Source organism: Pseudozyma flocculosa, assembly GCF_000417875.1.
Source record: "Pseudozyma flocculosa PF-1 unplaced genomic scaffold scaffold00002, whole genome shotgun sequence".
NCBI classification, from domain to species: Eukaryota; Fungi; Basidiomycota; class Ustilaginomycetes; order Ustilaginales; family Ustilaginaceae; genus Pseudozyma; species Pseudozyma flocculosa.
This window is the reverse complement of record NW_006920870.1, coordinates 1,012,361-1,023,727: the sequence shown is the minus strand read 5'-3', so window position 1 is coordinate 1,023,727 and position 11,367 is coordinate 1,012,361. Positions and strand designations below refer to the sequence as shown.

Sequence of the window (11,367 nt, the reverse complement as noted above, 5' to 3'; positions counted from 1 at the left end):
GCGAGCCGAAAGCAAGCTACGGCAGGAGAGCGGAGAACAGCCTCGGATCCGACAAAGGGCAGGCGGGCACGCAACACGAGCGGCTTTCACGCTGAAGGCTGGCGGCGGCTGCATGGCGGATTAGCAGAGCACGCCACCCTGATTGGCTCGCCTGCCAGACGCCAGCTGGCGGAAAAGAAAAACAGGGCCGCGCCCTGCTTTGAAATGCGAGGAATTCAACTCGAGGCGCCCCCCTTTGGCCTCGTTGTATTGCCCCGGCCACCGGCTAGCGAATCCGAGCTTCGTGACCGGTAATTAGGCGGGCCGACCGAACTGGGCGCAGCAGCCGAGGCTACCGTAGGCAGCAGCAGCTCAAAGGGTCCAGGCCAGCCAGCCATCCAGCCAGCCAGCCAGCCAGCGCCAAAGCAGCAAGCAAGCAAGCAACTCTGGCCCTCCCAGCGCCTTCGGTACGGCCGCTCCTTGGGGGCGTGTTGCTCTGCTTTGCCTGGACTCACCCTGCCTGCTTTGCTTTGCTTTGCTTTGCTTTGCTTTGCTTTGCCGGGTGGCTCGAACTTGGTCGCCCTTCTGTTTCACGGCAGGCACAGCATGCGTGGTGTCCGTCGTCGTGCGTGCGTGCGTGCGTGTCCAGGGCGACAGGAGAAGCGGTGGCGGGGGGCACGGCATGCACCGACTTCGAAAAGAGCCAGAGGAGCGGCCAGCTTACCCCGCTCTTTTGCCTGCCTGGCTCCCTCTTCAACCATCGCCACCACCCCCCTGTTCGGTCTTCCCTCTCGACCTCCATCACCTTCTCCGTGCCCCCCTTCGACCCCACCTACCGCTCCACGGCACCCGCGCTCTTCGCCCTACCTACTGCCTCCACCCATCGCCCATCGCGCACCAAGCTCCTCTCGCCCCCTCTCCCCCTTCCCCACAAAGCATACCCTCTGCCATCATGTCCGCACAGAAGCAGACGACGTCGGCTCCCGCCCGCAAGGAGTACACCCGCGAGGAGGTGGCCCAGCACAACAAGGCCGGCGACAACTGGGTCATTATCGACAGCGAGGTCTACAACGTCTCCAAGTTCGCCCAGCTCCACCCCGGTGGCGAGCAGGTCTTCCACGACGAGGAGGTCGCCGGACAGGACGCCACCGACGTCTTCTTTGGCCTCCACCGCCGCGAGGTCCTCGAGAAGCCCCAGTACGCCCGCCTCATCGTTGGCACCATCAAGGGCGAGCAGCCCAAGCTCAAGGCCGACCCCGTCGGATCCCCCTCGCGCGTCCCCTACGCCGAGCCCTCGTGGCTCGCCACGGGCTACCACAGCCCCTACTTCAACGACAGCCACCGCAGGCTCCAGCGCGAGTGGCGCAAGTTTGTCGACGAGGAGATCACCGAGATCGCCCAGCGCGTCGAGGAGAACGGCAAGCGCCCCGACGTCGAGCTCGTCAAGAAGCTCGGCGCCAACGGCATCAACGCCATGCGCATGGGCCCCGGCAAGCACCTCCACGGCCGCAAGCTCTTTGCCGACATCAAGGGCGAGGAGTTTGACTACTTCCACGAGCTCATCATCACCCAGGAGCTCGTCCGCTGCGGCGCCCGCGGCTTCGGCGACGGCCTCAACGGCGGCATGGTCATCGGACTGCCGCCCGTCATGAACTTTGGCAGCCAGGAGCTCAAGGACGAGGTCGTCGAGCCCGTGCTGCGCGGCGACAAGTTCATCTGCCTCGCCGTCACCGAGGCCTTTGCCGGCTCCGACGTCATGGGCATCCGCACCTATGCCAAGAAGAGCGAGGACGGCAGCCACTACGTCGTCAACGGCACCAAGAAGTGGATCACCAACGGCGTCTTTGCCGACTACTTTACGACGGCCGTCAAGACCGACGAGGGCTTCGCCGTCATGTGCATCCCGCGCAGCTGCGGCAACATCGAGACCAAGATCATCAAGACGTCGTACTCGCCCACCGCCGGCACCGCCTACATCACGTTTGACAACGTCAAGGTGCCCAGCAAGTACCTCATCGGCGAGGACGGCATGGGCATCTACTACATCCTCTCCAACTTCAACCACGAGCGCTGGGTGATGTGCTGCAGCACCATCCGCGCCGCCCGCGCCGCCGCTGAGCAGACGCTCCTCTGGACCAACCAGCGCAAGGCGTTTGGCAAGCCCCTCCACAGCCAGCCCGTCGTCCGCCAGAAGCTGGCCCAGATGTTTGCCGAGGTCGAGGCCGCCCAGAACTGGCTCGAGAACGTCACCTACCAGATGTGCAAGATGTCGTACAACCAGCAGTCCAAGTTCCTCGCCGGACAGGTCGGACTGCTCAAGTCGTGGTCGACGCGCGTCTCGCACAACGTCGCAGACTCGGCCGTCAACATCTTTGGCGGACGCGGCCTCACAAAGTCGGGCATGGGCAAGTTTGTCGAGCTCTTTGCCAGGACCTACAAGTTCGACGCCGTCCTCGGCGGTTCCGAGGAGGTCATTGGCGACCTCGCCGTGCGCATGGCCCTCAAGCAGATGCCCGAGAACGCCCGTCTTTGAGGGTCTTGGTCGGTCGTTGGCGTCGGCGTCGAGAGCCGCGTGCGTTGCACCGCTGTCTGTAGCGTAACGTAATTTACCCGTGACGGTCGCTTCTATCTCACGAGATCTTGTCCTCGTTGGTCTGTGTGATGCCGAGCTTGAGCGAGGTGATGTCAAAGGGACGCTGTGGGACGGCTCAAGGGGAACAGCGAGGCGAGGCGAGGCGAATTGCGGATCCGTCAAAGAAGCGGGGTTAGGGCGTCGAGCAACGGGCCAGCCGCTGTTCTTGATCTCGTCTTGCAGAGGGACGGCAGGAAAGGCGAGGCGTGCAAGTCAACATCAGCCCGCCACGACGGCCCAACGTGCTGCTGCAAATCCCTGTTGCAGAGCTTGAGCATCAAGCTTCGTGCCAATTCCGACAACCTTGAGTCCTACATGTCTTAAGCTGGAGATGGAATTGCTGCCGCTGCAGATGTGGGTGCTGCAACAGGCAACAGAAAGAGGCAGGGTTGTGCAAGCCATCGCCGCTGTGGGCCTGACTCGCTTTGTCGTCGAGGGCCAACGGATTGCGCCGCGGACGACGGCGCCGGAAGAGCCTCCGCCGTAGACTTGAGAAGCCGCAGCGGCGGCTGCCCATTTCCGCCGTTGCTGAGCCAGCTCGTACTGTCGACCGTCAGGCGGGGATCGAACCAATCTCTGGCCCACCGGCCAATTCGCTGTCCTCCTCCGATGCCACTGACCGGACCGCATGGCCAGTCGGGGGCGGCTGGTCGGCATGTTTCGCTGGGCCTCTGCTCACGGAGGCTCGGTCAACGGCGAAGGGCGGCGACTCTCTCTCTGAGGTGAGGGCACGAGGAATGCGGGGCTCTGACAGGTCCCAGTCTGAGCGGGGGCCAGCGGGCAGCGGCAGGCCATGCCGTTGATCTGGCCGCGTTACTCGTTTGCCGCGGGCAGGCGAGGTTGCGCAGCCCACGGCCCAGCAGGTCCAGAGGTCGGTCTGGGGCCGCACGCGCTGGCTTGCAGTAAGTTAGCGAGCACCCGCCGGCGGCGGTCTGGCCCCCATCTGCTTGCGGGGTCGTTGCGCGTGGACGGCCGGCCGGCGACCCTACAGCTCCCCCACGCTCTCCGATGATAAGATCCATGCACCGTCCGCGATGGCTGCACACTCGCGATGCCCCTCAGCGACTCCCACTCGCCCGTAGACTCGTCCAGAGTCGCCTCTAGTTCGATGCCTTGCTGCACCAACCGAAGCACTCACAACGAGCCCGCTTGGTCGCTAACGCACGCGGGCGGCGGCCGTTCGACACCGCGTCTTCCGCCTCTTCTCTCGCCTTGCCTCGTCCTGCCTTGCCTCGCCTCACTCTCTGCGTACTCTGTACTGCCTCTGCCTCTCTCATCCGTTTTGCTCGCTTGACCGTCTGTGAGACCATGTCGCCTCTGCTGACCCTGCTTGCCGTATCTCGCCTCAGCATCGCGCTAGAGTGTCAGCGATGCCAAGAAACCGCGTTGGCGACCATGGAACTCGCCACGGATACGGGTAGGTAGGAAAAGGGCCGTGTGGCGAAACCAGGAGCAACGGCAGGGACGCGCCGTGCTGTTTTGCTTGCCACCCCTTGTGGGTGCTGTACCTAGCCACGCTCGTGGCCTCTGCTCTTGCATCCTGGCCCCTTTACACCTCGGCTCCCCGCACCTTGCGCGGTTTTGCCGTCGCCCTGCAAATCCTTTGGCCGCCACACGGAGCACCAGCCCGGCGGAAGGACCAGGTGCGCTGTTACGCGCTGCAGGCCGTCCCTATTGTACAAATACATGTAACTAGGCATCCTCTTCGGCGCTGTTCGCCTGCACCCCGCATTCGGTCCGTCTACCGTAGGTCCGCCGCGCAGCCTGTCCCGCCTTGCCTCGACGAAGGCCGTTCGTCTTCCCTGACCGGAGAGGTCCGCCCGCCCGTGGGAGTGACAAAGAACCTGCCGGGCGCTCTGCATGCCTCTCTGCATCACACACGCTAGCGCACAGTGGTTAGCGGCCGCCTGGCCTGCCGCGCCGCCTCGTGGAGCCCCGTGGCACCGAGCCACAGTAGCGAATCTGTGGGGTAGAGTGCCGTCCTTGTCGCTGTACCCCGCAAAAGGGCCGACGCCCACCGGCCGGCCGGCAAGGTTATCCTCCGTCCCTGTGTCTGCCGCCGTGCCGTCCGTACCAGACTCCCTTATAAGCCCCCGGACCTACAAGCGCTTTCGAAGCCCCCGGTCCCCCTCTCGAACGCCATCTTCCACCTTCTTGCTCCTTCCTACAACTTGATCCAAGATCTTTCGGCGCGATCTTTCTCATCGCTTCTCGCCCAGGATCTCGCGATCTTCCATACCTTTACTCGGCCCCTCTTCCCGAACCTCCCCTTCCCTCGGTCTTCCCCATCAAAGTACCGGCGCCATGACGACCGTGGCCACCACCGACGCTGTGGCCCCTTCAAGGTCCATCGAGGCCCCTTCGGCGCCACTCGCGTTCGACAGCCGCGGCGTGCCGATCTCTGAAGACCATGCTCGCGTTTGGCGCCGCGGCGTCCGCCAGCTCGACTGGCGCACCGTCCCACCTCTGACTTTGCTATGGCTAGCCAATTTCATTGATGAGTATTGCTCTCGTAGCGCTGCTTTCCAGGTCCATGGAGTGAAACGGGACGATGTCGAGTGGCAAAGAGCGAAGGAGTATGGTGTCGAGCGGTGGTGGTGTCTCGTAAAAAATCCCGCACCGAGACGCGGGGCCCCGTCCAGGAACGCCGCGCTCGTTCCCTACTCCACGCCACAAAAAATCCGTGCTAACTTTCGCACGCGCCCCCTGTCACTTTTTTGCTCGCCACACACCGATCCAATATCGGCAACGCCAAAGTCGCGGGCCTCGTCAAGGACCTACATCTCAAGGGCAACCAGTTCAGCATTGCGCTGGCCATCTTCTACATAAGCTACATCATGGTCGAGCTACCCAGCAACTTCATGTTGAAACGGCTCTCAGCCAAGCTGTGGCTCCCGCTGCTCGTCTTCAGCTGGGGCATCGTGACGATCGGATCGTCCTTTGTCAAGAACTTCGCCGAGCTCGCCGTCATCCGCGTCCTGCTGGGTGTCTGCGAAGGTGGGTCGAGCGACGGCTACATGGCTGATCTGGATCAAAGTGGCCTTGTGACGCTGACCTTGCCTTCCGCCGTTGTCTCCCTTGCGCTCTCCAGGTGGTCTTCTGCCCGGTATCCCGCTCTACCTCGCCACCATGTACCCGCGGTACATGGTCCAGGTGCGCATCGCCTACTTCTACGCCGGGGCTTCGCTCGGTGAGTCTCAGCGGCGTTCTGACCGGTCCACTTCGTCGCCAGCGCTCGAACGCGCGCTGACGCGTCGTCCCGCCTCCATCTCTGTCTCTACTAGCCGGCGCCTTCGGTGGTCTCCTCGCCTCCGGTCTCCTGCAGATGGACGGCCTCGGCGGCCTCGCTGGGTGGCGCTGGATCTTCGCGATCGAGGGAATCGCAACATGCGCCATCGCTGTGATCGCCTACCTGTGGCTTCCCGCATCGGTCGAGGCGGCCAAGTTCCTCTCGACCGAGGAGCGCGAAGTGATGCTCTCGGCCATCGACTGGGACACGCACTCGATGCGGGTGCGCAACAGCGGCCTCGACCCCATTGTGCTGGACAGCAACAACGGCTACAGCCAGGGACAGGAGATGACGCACCAGCTCACCTGGGAGTCCAAGGAGATCGCCGACACCACGACGGCGGCGGCCATCAAGGAAAAGGAGGCCATGGGCGCCGTCACGCCCGCCGTTTCCAGGGGAGGCGCTGGTGCGGCCGGACGGGTGCTCGAGCAGGAGCAGTTCGAGTGGCGCGAGGTCCGCCGCGGCCTGACAGAGATCCAGGCGTGGCTCAGCGGCATCGCCTACCTCTGCGTCTGCATCTGCCTCTACTCGTACACCCTCTTCCTGCCCACCATCCTCCGCGGCATCTACCCGGACATCAGCACCACCAGACTCCAGCTGCTCACCGTGCCGCCGTGAGTCGACCGCGTGCCGCCCGTTCGACATCGATGGACCCGTGATGGCTGACATTCTCTCCATCCCGTGTCCGCCCCGTTTTTCTCTTACTCCCGCAGCTTCGTCCCGGCGACAATTGGAGTCGTCGCGGTTGCCTACGCCGCCGACAGGGCCAAGATGCGCGTGCCCTTCATCCTCGGCTGCCTGCCCTTTTCCATCATCGGCTACATTATCCTCCTGGCCACCTCGGACCCCAAGACCAAGTACGCCGCCATCTTCCTCATCTCCCTCGGCGTCTACTCGGCGGTACCGTGCATCCTGACGATCCCCATCAACAACTCGGCGGGGTACTACAAGCGTGCCACGGTCAACGCGCTGCAGCTCATGGTGGCCAACTGCGCCGGCTTCGTCGCGACCTTCATCTACGACGCAAAGTGGGCGCCCGACTACACGCCGGGGCACTCGGTCGTCCTGGGCGCCCTCATCCTCGCCTGGATCCTCATCGCCCTCAACGGCCTCTACTGCCGCTGGGAGAACCAGAAGCGCGCCAACGGCGAGCGCGACAGCAACTGGATCCGCTACCAGGAGCTCGTCGACCAGGGCCTCACAAAGGCCCCCATCGGCGACCGCAACCCCGCGTTCAGGTTCACCATCTAGGCGCGCCCCGCTCCCACGCCCGCTCCCTCTGCCGCGTTCAGTTTGCTCCTGCCTCTGTAACGATATCTCCCGTCACGATCCAACGAATCAGAACGACCTGTGTAGCAGTGCAATTTCCCCGAGTCTACCTCGGTCACCTTCTGGGTGGAGGACCGCTGAGTCGGTTTGCGCGCCATGCCGCTGATCCGAGTTCTCGCCGTTGACGTGCGGCGTCGCCGAGACGCAAACAGAGGATCTGAGCGGCCTCACCCTTCGTCCTCGGTGTGCCGAAGCTTAATGGCATCGTGCACGCCCTCGCCCAATAGCCTTCGCCTCTGCACGCGGACTCCCATAGGACCACGCACCGTCCGGGCCCCGCAGAAACGAGCAATAACGCTGTATGTTTCGAGCCTTTCGAGACGATGTCTGTATTACAGCATGGGTCTAAGCCGAGTTCTCCTTGGCCTTCTCCTCCTCGGCTGCCGCGGTCGGCGAAGGCGCGCGTGTTGCCGTGCCCGAGGTCGGGTTGCTCTCGAAGCCCGCGGCGGCCGCCTTGGCCTCGACGTCGCGCCGCGCGCCAAGGACCGGACCGCTCTGCTCGCCACTTTCATCCTCGAACGCCGCGTACTTGGAGTTGGCGCGGATCCTGGCGCCGAACTTGATGAGGATAAAGGGGAGGGGGACCGCGAGCGCGAGCAGACAGCCGAGCAACGTTCCCGCACCCCATACGTCGAGGTTGCGGAACATCTGTTGCGCAAAACATAAAGCAGAGATAAGGTCGAGAAGTCTTTAGTACCTCCGAAGAGACAGAGAGCGTCGACCGTACCAGGGCCATTACCAGACACTCGGAAGTGTTCGGAATCGTCCTGGCGCAGCCCAAGACGCTCCAGAATACCCCGAGATGTCCTGGGAGCCTCTGGAAGCCTTACCTGAGTAGAGAACAAAGGAAACGAAGCCGCCATACTGTTGCGTATCAGGCCCTGAGCCGAGATGGCAGACGCTCCCCATTCAGCCCCGTAGGCATCGGCGAGGTACTGCGGCAAAAAAATGGCGGCAAGGAATGAGGATGGTGTCAGTGGCGTCAAAATCGAACGCGTCGCAAATCTAACTTTCCGGATGGCAGCACGAGGCGTACCGACTCACCTGCTGGATGGCCTCAAAGATAAAGTAGATGCCCATGACGAGGGGCACGAGAGCGATCTCGGGTGCGATCCAGTGGACGAAGCGGTCTCCGTTCTTGGTGGGCGAGGTGAAGGCGAAGATGAACATGCCGATGGTGGAGAGGATGCCGCCGACGCAGGCGTAGTAGAGGCGGGCCTCGGGGACGGCGATGCCGTTGTTGCGGGTGCGCGCGCGGTCGTAGAGGTACTTGCTGTGGAACGAGAGGCCAAAGGCGAGGAAGCACGCGATGACGGGGCCGATGTAGGCCAGACCGCCGTTGCCGACGCTCCAGCCATGGCGCTCCTGGAAGACGATGGGGATGGCCGCGAAGAAGGCAAAGATGAGCGCCCAGGCGTAGGCGATGTAGACTGGTGCGGAAGAAGGGCGGGAAGGTATGCGCGCGGGTCAGCATCGGTCGGGTGCTCACGGCGACAGAAGCGCCGCGGGCCCAACAACTCACTGGAAAAGAAGAGGACGACGGGCTCCTTGACGATGAGCATGGCGGCACGGGTGGTCGAGACGTGCAGGAGGGCCTTGAGGGAGGGCGCCTCGAGCTCCGAGGGCGCGCGGTAGCGCTGGTCGCCCGTCTCCTTCCTGAGCTTCTTGGCGCGCCTCTGGAGGATGACCGAGCCGCGAGTCTCGCGCAGGAGGAGGAGCTCAAGGAGAACGACGGCGGCGTTTATAATCAATTGGCACCACTGTATCCAGCGCCAGTTCTTCTCCTGTAGGATGTAGCCGCAGTAGAGGGGAGCGCCGACGGTGCCGGCGACGGCGACGAGGCTGAAGAGGGCGACGGGGACGCCGCGGTCCTTTGTTTTCCAGATGTCGGCGAGCGTGCCTGCGGGGCGGGGGCGGGGTCGCGTCGATGTGGAGGTCAGCGGGTCAGCGGGTCAGTTGGTGCACACCGGAAAGACGAGCGACGGGTGCTCTACGGAGGGGCAACGGCCGCTGTGCTCACCTGGGATGATGGTGGTGCCGGCGGCGCCAAACGCGCCCGAGATAAAGCGCGAGACGAGGAGCGTCTCGATGTTCTTGCCGAGCGCCTGGGGGATAAAGAAGAGGGTGAAGAGGACGTAGCAGCCGAGGTAGATGGGGTTCCTGCCGACAAACTCGGAGAGGGGGCCGAGGAAGAGGGGCACGATGGAAAAGGCGCCGTTGAAGAGGAGCATGCCGACCTGTCCGACCTCGTTGGAGACGCCAAACTCCTGCGTCATGGGGCCGATGCCGACCGAGTAGCCGGCGGTCGAGAGGCCGATGAAGAGGCACATGGCGCACAGGAGCGACGTCGTGATCCACTTGCGCGTCAGGCTCCAGTTCATCGGGTTCTCGGGGTCGTCGGGCCCGTCCCAGACGACGAGGATGATGTTGTCGTCGCTGACGCCGTCGGGCAGGCTGACGTCCTTGCGCGAGGCAGACGGGGCCTCCTTGCTCTTGCGGCTCCACAGGCTGTTCTTGCGCGAGGGCGTCGAGGCGTGGCCGTCGTGCGACGTGGCGGCCGACTGAGGCGCCGTAGCCGGGGCCGAGGCCGAAGCGTCGGCGTCGGCATCGGCGGTGACGTACCTCTCCCCGCTCGAGAGGAAGTTGGTGTGGATCGAGGTGGCTTTGAGGACCATGGTGGCGGCGAGGAGGTGCCGAGGCGGACGAGGATCCGCTGGGCGTGAGAAGGGGGGGGAGGGCGAGGTTGGTGTGGTGTAACAGGGGCAAGGGCGGACGACGGTGCTCTGTCTGCCTGTTGTTATATGGAGTGCACGCCAGAGCGTCACTTTCTTCTCCTCCTTTCTTGGCCTGTCCCTGTTCCACCCACTGTGACGCCCTGCCCCTTCTGTGACCGGGGTCGAGTCGGTCCGTCAGGCCAAGCAGGAGCAGGGTGCAAGCTCACGCTACAGCGGGCGGCACCGGCACACACGGACATGGCGCGGCACGGCCTTCGCCTCATTTCGATTCCCCGCCTGAGGGGTGGGTGCACGGCGGGACGAGGCGGGTGCTCCGCCTGGGGGAGGGACGGGGGCCCAGGCAGCCTGCGTGCGTGTTGTTTGCCATGAGGCAGGTGAGATGGCTGGCGGGCTGGCGGGCTGGCATGCACGCCATGATCTGTGGTCAGAGAGGGCCAGCTTGGCCTGTACGACCAATAGCCTAGCTCGTCCGCGTACGGAGCTGTTCGGAGCAGCAACGACCCTGTGCGGCGACGGCCGCCGTCTCGGTGCGGGCTGAGCGACCTTGCCTTTACGAAGGGGATGCTCGCTGGTGCGTCCTGCCGCCGCTGCCGGGATCAGATCGACTGCGCGCGCCTTGACGTTCTGGATCTGGCCAAGGTGCCGGTTCGACCAAATTTTTTAACTGGTTGTTCTCGGTCAATTGTTGCTCGACACCTCGTCAGCCCCGGCCCGTTGACAGCGAGCTTGTACAGTTGTCCCGCAACGGTCGGGCTTGCTTCATAAGTAGACACCGTACGCCCGTGACACTGCTGCTTCAAAGGTAGCATGCTCGAGACCGCTCTGGCATGGACATCCCCTCCGTCCCGCGACGGAGAGCGAGCTTGAGTATAGGGGGTCCCGACGGATTTCAGGCGCCACCATCGCATCACCATCCTCTTGCGACGAGGTCGAGCTTGCCCTGTCTGACCGCAAAGGGAAAGTAGGAGGGTCGGCGAGAGGCAGACGGCCGGCGCCTCGGTCAATTTGGTGCCAGTCCGCGGTCCAACTTCGGCCGTCGTACTGGCAGGCAGGCACCCGCCGCAGCGCGCACTGTATGACGTTGGACAATGGGCGACAGAGCGGCATGCACCTTTGTCCCGGTGTCGCGCTCAGTCGGTATCTATGGCCGTGTTGGACCCGCCAACCCTAAGTAGCCTGCCGCGGTGTCGCGCCGTTTGGAAATCAAGAAAAAAAATTCTCCGAACAGCCGAACAGCCGTCAAGCTTTTTTTCTCTCCGGCGCCCACGAGGGCGCATGCAGCCAGGCCTTGCCTGCCTGCCTGCCTGCCTGCCTGCCTCTCTCTTCTGGCATGCCGGTTCCATCGCCCCTATTGGTGTCCGGCGGCTCATCTTTTCTTCTTCCGAGCTCTTAGCCTGCCTTGC

General features: G+C 63.8%; 3 protein-coding genes across 3 annotated transcripts; 2 read left to right on the top strand and 1 right to left on the bottom strand.

Annotated features, from left to right (window-relative positions):
* Positions 1-931: 931 nt before the first annotated feature.
* Positions 932-2,512, top strand: PFL1_00992 (uncharacterized protein; the record flags this gene model as incomplete). Its single annotated transcript, XM_007878492.1, has 1 exon — positions 932-2,512. The coding sequence occupies one exon, from the start codon at positions 932-934 to the stop codon at positions 2,510-2,512; it is 1,581 nt and encodes a 526-aa protein (XP_007876683.1).
* A 2,936-nt stretch (positions 2,513-5,448) lies between these two features.
* On the top strand, positions 5,449-7,151 carry PFL1_00991 (uncharacterized protein; the record flags this gene model as incomplete). The annotated part of the gene is made up of 4 exons (XM_007878491.1): positions 5,449-5,608; positions 5,703-5,801; positions 5,896-6,514; positions 6,614-7,151. The coding sequence occupies 4 exons, from the start codon at positions 5,449-5,451 to the stop codon at positions 7,149-7,151; spliced, it is 1,416 nt and encodes a 471-aa protein (XP_007876682.1).
* Positions 7,152-7,574: 423 nt separating this feature from the next.
* PFL1_00990 (uncharacterized protein) lies at positions 7,575-9,904 on the bottom strand (the record flags this gene model as incomplete). Its single annotated transcript, XM_007878490.1, has 5 exons — positions 7,575-7,877; positions 8,060-8,164; positions 8,274-8,659; positions 8,752-9,129; positions 9,250-9,904. 5 exons carry the CDS (start codon positions 9,902-9,904, stop codon positions 7,575-7,577), a joined length of 1,827 nt encoding a protein of 608 aa, XP_007876681.1.
* Between the last annotated feature and the right edge of the window lie 1,463 nt (positions 9,905-11,367).